The sequence below is a fragment of the Tigriopus californicus genome, chromosome 4 (assembly GCF_007210705.1).
Source record: "Tigriopus californicus strain San Diego chromosome 4, Tcal_SD_v2.1, whole genome shotgun sequence".
NCBI lineage: Eukaryota > Metazoa > Arthropoda > Copepoda > Harpacticoida > Harpacticidae > Tigriopus > Tigriopus californicus.
Window position 1 is genome coordinate 9,168,062 of NC_081443.1, and position 9,802 is coordinate 9,177,863.

The 9,802-nt window shown below is 46.4% G+C and overlaps 1 protein-coding gene across 1 annotated transcript; it reads right to left on the bottom strand.

Moving 5' to 3' along the window:
• Nucleotides 1-30: 30 nt before the first annotated feature.
• Nucleotides 31-5,466, bottom strand: LOC131879542 (zinc finger protein ZIC 1-like). Its single transcript, XM_059225895.1, has 3 exons — nucleotides 4,258-5,466; nucleotides 965-1,134; nucleotides 31-872 (listed from the first exon to the last, which is right to left on the bottom strand). The coding sequence occupies exons 1-3, from the start codon at nucleotides 5,036-5,038 to the stop codon at nucleotides 318-320; spliced, it is 1,506 nt and encodes a 501-aa protein (XP_059081878.1). The 5' UTR covers nucleotides 5,039-5,466; the 3' UTR covers nucleotides 31-317.
• Between the last annotated feature and the right edge of the window lie 4,336 nt (nucleotides 5,467-9,802).

Consider the following 9,802-nt stretch of genomic DNA (forward strand, 5'->3'; position numbering starts at 1 on the left):
CAACAAAGCTATCAAAGATAAACGAGGGACTGGCTTTTCAAGGCTAAAATATCAAGCAATTTATATCATCTTCATATGTATACTTTACAATTGCGTAGTAGTTGTACTTGGCTTCGCGCAGTGGTGATTTGTAATCGATCGACAGTTGATCGACTCAAATAAGAGATCAGTTGGTGGTCAACATGCTTATCATACTTATGGTAAATAGAATGCCCAAAAGTCTAACAATAATCGAAACTTCAAAGTCACCCATCCATCCTGAGCTTCTTTTTGGTATTTTCATTCATCATCATCATCATCGGCTTGATCGTCACTTACTAGTAAATGACCGAACTCGATGAAGGCAAAAGAGGCAAATGATGAGATAGGCTCTGGATAGGAGAGTGACCAGTTGAAGGGGGTGTGGGCAATGCCGCTGACACATGTTGGGAGTGGCCATTGAGATGATGCTTCTGATGGGTGTGGTGCATCATCTGGGTGTCGTATCGATGCATATTGCCCATCATAGGCGAGTACCAATCCGCCAAATTGTGAGGCTTGAAGTCCAACGAGGTATGCATGGAATTAGCAGAGGGAGCGTGACCAACGAAATGACCATTGGAGCCATTGACTCCTCCCATTAACGAGGTGTGCCCTAGAGCCGTTGATGAGAGGTGGTTGATAGGGGACATCAATCCGGAGGAATGGATCGGCGTGGTCGAAGTGGGATGACTGGGCTCAGAGATATTGTTGTTGTTGTTGTTGTTATTATTGTTATTGTTGTTATTGTTAGCGGCCACTGGAGTGGAGGCGTTTTGAGGCTGGGTTGAGTTGGTTCCAATGGACTCCTCGTCACTGTCATAACCAGACATGATGGCATCCTTCCCATGAACCTGGAAGTGAGAGAAATAATACGTTAATCCATATTCTCGGCACTGCTCATGCAAGAAAAGAAGCCAAGGTGTGAGATGTTGAGTTATTTTACCTTCATGTGTTTTCGGAGACTGGATGGGTGTGTGTAGGACTTGTCACACCCTCGCACTTTGCAGTTGTAAGGCTTGTCGGATGTATGGACATGACTATGCTTTTTTCGATCACTAGAATTGGCGAACCTCCGATCGCATCCTTCGAAGTCACATTTGAACGGCTTCTCACCTGGAAAATGAATAGATAGTTTGTTATTCAAATGCCCGCGTTCAAATTGAGCGTGGACACCCAATTGTGTCGTTTATTGGTCCGTATTCCCGATAGATTAGCAACTCGATCATTACGGGGTTTATGACCCACTACTGTCCTACACGTTCCCCCAGGTTAATCAGGTTAACAGTGACAAGATTGACACTAATAGCCCCAGCTAGAAAAGCATTCATGATTTTGGAATCTCAAAGTCTCCCGATCTAGATCCAAAATAATGCCCTCATATCACATTACATCATCTTTTTTCATATATCTCGATTAGTAACTCTAATTAGAATTAAATCCACTTAAGACGGTCATTCTCTACACTTCTCCGGTCTTAAATTGTCAGCATATTTTTCCAAATGGAAAGTTGCCCAACCATTTAGTAATTCCCTCCAAAAACTCCCATCAGCCACATTCCTCAATTAAATTTTCGTTGAGTTCCGAAAAACTCACTCCCTGACCGAGCAGCGTGACCCAAAGGAATGTTATGATGATTTCCAAATTATTCGCTCACCCTACTTCAAAACAGGCCAAGATAGCATGGCATGGCCGCCAACCAACAGGGTTCAAAGTCAGCCAGAAAACATTGGAGAAGAACTCCAAGACTTGGTGGAAAAAACCTCTGACGACATACCAGAGTGACACCCCACCGCTCAGGAGCTCGATATCAATGAGACTGGCCACGGCTGGCCAAAACTGCCTCAGAGGTGCATCATGGTGGGGTTTTCCCATTGGGGGGCTCGTTTGGGGGGTGAGTGGCTGGCCTGACGGAATATAATCGGTTATGCCTAGGTCCCCCAGAGGCCAAGGAACGAACTTGCAATTGCAAGGGTTTTTTTTCCTGCAGGAAGCTTCGAAAATCGGAAAGTGATCCAGTATCGTCAAGGGATCTTTGATCTCAATTCTGATTAGGATTTGATTGACAATGAAGTCAGCAAAAATGAATGAATTGGTCCAGGGTTGGCTGGACCGGGATTTTACGCCAGAGTGCTCGATATTGACTTGGGTGGACCATACAGCCATCTCCTGTCGTATTAGGACGGGATTATCGGCTGCAGAATTGTTTCTCTGGCTGGTCTGGAATTAGTTGTAGGCCAATCAATGTTGTTGGTAAGCGTATCTAATGATGGTGTACCCCAAAACCGATGGTTTTCTTCTGCTCCTTCGCCTTGCTTTTCCCTATGTAACGAGCGAGGCAAATAACCCTTTGCTTCTGAGATTGGAGCTGTGAGCAATCTAAGATTAATGACAATTTAACGATGAAGGAATGCCACATTGCGATGACGAAGCACCTCCATTGCCCTCTCGGGTATAGTTGGCCAAACCAAAAATCCACGCTGAACAAAGCACTTTCATTGCACAGAACCATCCAGCACGGCTATCACTATTCCAACTCGTCCATGAAGCTCGGTTCTTTGCATACAAAGGGCTCAATTCAGAGGTGTTAAACGGAATCCGTAGTCTCGACTCTAAAACTCCTAGATCATTATCACTCAGAATTGGCAAGGGTGCCCTGAATTGGTACAATCGCTCTGGAGGAGAAACTGGCGGGTAGGTTGTTACTAAAATACTCAAAGTATCCAGCCTAAAAGTACACCCGGACCCAAGCCGGGTTCGAACCGGAAGAATAATCATCCCATCCCTTTGAAACTTGGAAGAAGTCTCGGATCTTGGCATGTGTCGAAACGTCGCACATGTTATTCTTGTTCTCAATTTTTCGCTCCCTTGAACGTGCACTGAAAGAGTGGTCAGTCATCTTCGTCTCGGGAACATTCTTGGCCAACCGGAAGGCAGTAGTCATCTATTAAAATGGACCCCAAACCGGACCAGGTCTATTTTTCGCCGTCTAATGGCTCGAAATCAGCTCGGAGAAATGTGAGGAGCTTGAACGAGATTGACCGTATAATGACGGCTCTCCCTTGTCTGTAGGGTACTGTATATGTACGTAGTAGTGGATTCCCAGCGCGGATTGGATTACAGCAAATCAAGTCGTGTGATGACCGTTAAATGAAGAGGTCGATGAATGAACTCAACAGCTCGCACACGTGGACAAGAAACTCAGCTTTAATCCCCTTGAAAATCCATGCCGATAAATTGATCATGAGCGTCCATTAATCACTAGGAAACACAAACTAAACTGTGTTGATACAACTCGTGCTTGACAATGTCCTCTTTGTGCTATAAAAAGTCATCAGGACTCCGGTGAAGTGTTTACTTCATTCAGAGCGAAAAAATGAGTCGATAGCTGAAGCGAGTTTATTTTCCTTTCCAACCAGGAGAATTCCCAAGAAAATATAGGGATTGGAAAAGAGATCGAGAATCGTCATTAATGGGACATTTTGAGTCCTAGATTGAGCCCATTTCAAGCTTTCACCAAGGGTGTTCAAGTGCTCACATGGAGAGGGTCGCCTTTGTTAACTTTACAATATCTTATCCTGTTTAACGCTTGGTTTGCCAAGCAACCCTTAACAAGCAAGCAAGCGCCCAACCAACCAACCAACCAACCAACCAAACCATGAGGTTCGTAAAGGGGGTTCCAAAAAGAGGACACACCAGTCTATTCTCATTTGAAAGGACAACACACTAAGTGACAAATAGCTTGGCTGGATGAAAGTAAACATGGGCTTGCGACTTTCTTTAGGGGCTTTTACTGCTTTCCGGTTCCAGCACTTTTTGAGAGATTTACGATCTTATTCTCGAGGTTTTTTCCCTCTCTCTCTCTCTCTCTCACACACCATGGCACCTCAATGGGGTTTGAATACAGGCTGGGCACGAACCCGAGACTCACTTTTGTCTCGGGTAAATGTTGTTTGGTTTCACCATGGTGTCTCATTGATGCAAGGATGTCAGGGCGACAAAAGGTGTAAAAGATTGTTTTTCTAAAAGTCTACCACAAAATTTGAGCACTTCAACCTTGAGCGCTTTCAAACTGTTGGAGAGCCAGCCACTCATTTGCTCATTGTTCGTGTGCTCAATGCTCGCTCAACATGAGTGACACACGACGGTTGAAGTGCCAAAAGTGGACTTCCTACTTAAAACAAACTTTGCTTCAAAACGGGATGAGCTAATGGTAGTGAAAGAGGAACGTGTCCTTACCTGTGTGAATCCTTTTATGGATCTTGAGATTCTCCGATCGGGCAAATACCTTGCCGCAACCGGGAAATGGACAAGGAAAGGGTTTTTCTCCAGTATGGACTCGGATGTGGTTCACCAGTTTGTACTTGGCCTTAAAAGGCCGTCCTTCTCTAGGGCAGTTTTCCCAGAAGCAGGCGTGATTCGTAATCTCGGGACCGCCCACATGCTCCACAGTCAAGTGAGTGACGATCTCGTGAAGCGTGCCAAATATCTTCCCACAAGGTTTCTTTGGTGAGAGCTGATCGGGGTCGATCCACATACAAGTCATCTCCTGTTTAATCGGATGTCTCATGTATCGGAAAAACGCCCCGGAGGCATGATGCATGCCCATGCCATTCATATAGGCGGATGAATACATTTGGTTGGCTGGCGGCATCTGATGACCCGTGGTCCAATCGGCAGCCATGCCGGCTAGACGAGCCCCGGTCATGCCTTGCATGGGATCGTGAAGGCTTCCAAATGGATCCGAGGAATGGAGGCTGGGGGAGAACATACTGTGACTATGGTGAGTGGGGTCGTATTCACGGCCTCGAAATAGAAAGTCACGGGCATAGGGGTTCTGACCAGCGGCGAGATAACTGTTTTGCGAATAAGAAGGGACCGTGGGCCCTTGGGAAGAGACGGATCCCATGTTGACGTTGTGGTCGGTGAGCATGGTGGATGGGGTGTGATTGGGTGATAGTTTGATGGCACTACTGGTCATGGGACCACTTTGCACATAAGGGCCTAGCATCCCGCACATTACAACCGTCAGAAGAGGTCCAAGGGAGTCAATGCTTGTGAGGGGAAAAGCAATAACACCTGGTTGTGATCCTTTTTCGGGATGCACCAGTCACTTAGCTTCGGCACTGGGGTGGCAAGACTTGAGGATGGTGATGATAATATCTTCTCTCGGAAGGGGGCTCCTTACCATGGAGAGAGGCTGTAGAAAAAAGTCTGACCTTGTAGAGAGTCGAGAAGAGACTGCCAACTGAGGTTTCCACTGAGGAGAGCCGTAGGGATGTGGTTAACGCACGGCAGGGGCGTCTTACAAGAGTTGGGGAGTAATGTCGCCGTTGTCACTGTTGCTTCCACTTCTCGTTGCAGTTCGAGTACTAGCACTTCTTTCACTACTACCACCCTTACAACTTCTCCTCCTCGATCCTCCGCTTATGTCGTCTCCTGTTTGGACTCAATTCGCCGTCACACCCGTCCCAAAGTTGGTCTCTTTTCTCTTGTTCTTCCCTGCGCCCCGCCGTCAATCTCGGTTTGGAGTCCATCTCGTGTTCTCCAAGCTCGGAAATCTGCTCCTGTCCCCCTCATCCGAGAGTCAGCAGCCACCCATCACAACCCAGGCTAAGCAAGCAAGCGGTGAGGTACATGGGCGACGGGGATGGATGGAAGCTAGCACAGAAAACACCATACAAGACATGGCCCCGACCAGATCATCATCATCATCAACAAGCACAATCCTCCTAGGGACCTGACGGGTGTTCGCCAGTTGGAGCTGTCGTCTTCAGCCTAGGAGGGATCCTCAAAGCAGTCGCGCTGGGAGAATTTGTTCAAGACAGCGACGGTGGAAACGGAACGGAGGGACGAACAAGAAGAGAAGGAGAGGAAAAAAAAGTTTGGACATTCGGCGGAGAACGGCGCGGCGAGAGCCTAGGCAGAAGCTCCAGGGGGCGGAGTTCTTTTTATCTATCGCAACACATTCGTGACACTTACCGAGAGGGGATTCAAGTCCTCGAGGAAATTGTTCAACGAACGAACGCTGGCCATTTTTTCCTGGCTAAACGCCGTCCAAAGCTCCGACGCTTGAAGGCAGACTTGCTTGGGCCTAGTATCCAAAGTTCTGGCAAGACGCTGATGATTATTGGGTCGTGTCATGTCCAATGAGCATTAATAATGCCTCAAAGCGCTAAGAATTCAATTGAGGGGGCTCTTCAGACTTTGAACAATGGATCCCTTTTCTTGAGGCTTCATCCAGCCCACGTAGGCTCGACATTGATAAATGCTATTCTTACATTTGGTGGATGAGACTATTAACATTCAGACAATTCTGAAGCTCGGCAAGGCGCTTCTACAAAACTCACGAAGCGACTGCATGGTCTGGCCCTGGAATAAGACTCAACCATAATCAAGGATTGTCAAGTCATGGACTGTAACAATCTTCTTTTCAGAGGAAACACACAAAGTAAGCTCCATTCCCTGAAACCACTCAGCGGTCTCATCCTGTGCATCTCCAAACACTTGGGATCAAGAGAGGCCTCCCACCGGAGATAGCAGCCGAAATTAAACCTTCCCATTCGTCACAGTTCAGTCGAATTAACCAGTTTTCTCGTGTTCATCGTCTTCAAGGTGTCACTCGAGTAAGCTCAGTGGCATCCAAGGAAATTATGTCATTTTCCAGGTGGGTGTCTCCCCGGGCATGCAGGGCATTGATCCTCTCAGTGCGCGAGCACGGCAAGAGCAGCCAAAGCATCCCAGGTTGCCATATTTGTAGTTCTATTTGACGTTTCGCCTCTTGGTGGAGTCCCCGCCATGATATCAATTGTACTACAAGATGATCATCACCCTTGAAGTCTGGATGCAACAAGCCCAGTGATTTCCCTCGCGCTTTGGGATCCCATGGCGAGAATTGTCAAAGCTTAAAACGTCTTCTTCGACATTCGCTCTGGGTAATTTTGACACCTAGGGGAGACGAGGATGCTCCCAATAGGACTCATACAGAACTCTATCAGCACATAGAGCACACTGTATGTAGAGGTGGGGACGACCGCTGGTCTGGCTTGGCAGGGGGAGATCCCCGGTTTGGCGCGGCCCCCTAAAGTTTTGCATCTTGTCGACGCAGTGCGACATCTTCCAACCCAGGGACCGTACGAAGACTCCGCGTGTCTGTCTGCCTATGAGTGTGTGCGTGTGTGTGTGTGTGTATGCGATGTTATGAAGCTAAATCAGCAGCATTTTGACATTGGCTACACCTCCATTTCGGGAGGCCCTGTAGCTTTGAAGGGAAAAAGTCTCAACAGCTTCATTTGCATGACTGAATCCGCATGGCTTTGCTTTCAAGAACGACCACAGAACAGCCTGCCTCTGGAGTACTTTACACTAATCAAAATTGACAACTTATTGCTCCGACGAAGGCAGAGTTCTCGTGCGAGATCAGCAACGTCCCTGGAGATTGGATTAGTGTGAAAATGACCCAGATCAAACATTGAATGAATGGACTCAATAACACCATTTTGACGCCGGACTGAATCAATCAAAGGGCATTGACATTCTTGGTTGCCATTATTCGACTCGTCTCATTGCGTTATATTCCCGATTGGGCAATACGGATGTCCACGATTGTGTAAAGACCTTCTCCATTGGTCTAAAGCTGGCTATTCTGTGCTTGTTTTCCTTCAAGAGAGAGAGAGAAAGATATGGCATGAAATGAGAATTCTTTTGTTTCTCTTCGAAGAGATCGGGAGTGCTCCTGTCATTTCAGATGGACACGAAAGCTTCAATCTGTGTATGTACTGTTTGTACAATACACATCCACTTCGTATCTCTAGGAATTGAATAGGCTCACTTTTCAAGGTGGAGACAGATCAAGTCGGCACACAACAAAAGCCTGGTTTGTCGTAATTGAAACGACCAAGACGACAAAAATCTCGGTCCTCAACATGCGGAACCATCTTGAATGCCTGTCATTAGACGTTGTTTATCTGTTTTGATCCATGTTCACGCACGTGTTGCAGAGGATCATCATCGCTCTTGAGGGCTTGTGACAACGGCAAACCGGAGATTTGGATTGGATTCGCGTGTTTGTCATTGACAACAACGATCTTGTACGTTTTGTGGTTGATTTGGTTTTGAACAACCACCAACCGGTCCAAAGTGCGACAAAACCTCGAGAAGAGTGAAATACTTTGAATATTTCTGTGTAATTGTCACCCCAACGAACACAGGTCGTTTGAGAGATGGGACCAAGGAGAACGAGATCCAGGTTGTTCTTCCTAATTAAATTTAATTGCACCCTTGGCCTGTTGGGTTCAACACGAAAGAGTGCCACACCTAAATTATGACCCTTTCGTTTCTTGCTGCCCTTATTCTCCTCTCTACCAAGAAACCTCGAACCCTTCCAACCCACAACCCTTTCAAGACCTGAGACACTTTGTCAAGGCTTTACTGATTCTCAAATAGAAGAGGGGAAGAAATCTAAGCCAACTGGGAATAGAAAAACCCTCGCTAATGAATCAGGCCCTTACGTACATACATTCATGAGGAATATTCTGGCAATGGCTTGTCATAAGTGGAAACATCCCTAGATTCTACCGGTGGTTTTGGCTTAGTAGGGTGATTGGTCTTGTTAGGAGCACTATTCCAATTTTGGTCGCAGCTAATTGCCCCCTGTCCAAATGAGGTATTGTAATGATGGTTAACTATGGGAGAAGCTCACTCCCTGACTGCGTATTGGTTGAAGGAGTACTGGTGTAGCTATTCAAGAACTGAAATCACAAAGCTCGGAATTGGAATACGGGGACGGGGATCGCTAAAATAAGGATGGGCGGACATTGATTGTGGTCTTGTTATAAATCCAAGATATCTTTGACAATCACTGTCAGCAGAGCCAAGTTTCTCTGTTTGTTGGTCCATCACCCTTTGGTTTGAGGCTCATTAGCTCTCAACCCTTGGATGATTTACAACAATGCACACATCGAGTTGTAGTTCCTGATCAATCTGCACGTAACGATCCTCCAGCCAGTCAACTTCCTCGAGGATATTGTGCATCCATCTATCCAACCAGCCAACCAACCAATAAGCAAAATGTGAGGCTCCATGGCTGCCAAGGTCTTGCATACCTCAATAAATCCCCATTTCGAGTATTGGCTGTAAAAGCCTGAAATAAAAAAAGGACAGTCCAACCCGCGATTCTCAAAGTTCAAAAGGGTCAAAGCACGAAATCACACGGATTGAGCATAAAATTTAACCTGTTCAACCGGAATTCTTGACCTTTTTTTTCCTCAAGGAATGGACGGAATGGACACACATTTCCAGACCACATCGATGGCATAATTTGAAATCAAATTATGACCTGCTGAGTTTGGACTATTCAAAAAAAATCACTAGTGGCTCGTTCACTAAAATAGGTCTGGCCAGACCCTTCATTCTCGGAACCAACGCGGTTATGAGCCCTTCCAAGACGCAGTGGTTGCGTTTGGTCCCGGGTAATCCATAGGTTTTGTAGTCCTGGTACATGATAATGGATTGGCCCTCAAAGAAAGTCATTCTTCCGTTGTTCAGCTGTTTTGAGATCAAGCCCTGGAGTTCGTTCTTTTGAGGTCTGTTCCACTCGTATCTCCGTCATGCGGAGCGAACGCTCCGAGTTGATATTATTCGAATGACATGACCATAAAGCCTCATGTTTTATTCTTGATTTACGTACAGCCCACTAGGAGTCCCTGTTTTATATTTCTCCGCTCAGACTCGAAATGGAAACGAATTATTCTTCTCATTTTTTAACGAAAACGCGCCGATGAAT

Bases quoted from the DNA above. Each gene is read 5' to 3' on its own strand.
- LOC131879542 (XM_059225895.1), bottom strand. From the start codon at position 5,038: ATGTGCGGGATGCTAGGCCCTTATGTGCAAAGTGGTCCCATGACCAGT. The intron at 1,135-4,257 runs GTAAGGACACGT...TTCATTTTCCAG, and splicing joins CCATAAAAGGATTCACACAG to GTGAGAAGCCGTTCAAATGT. The intron at 873-964 runs GTAAAATAACTC...TCTCACTTCCAG, and splicing joins GTCTCCGAAAACACATGAAG to GTTCATGGGAAGGATGCCAT.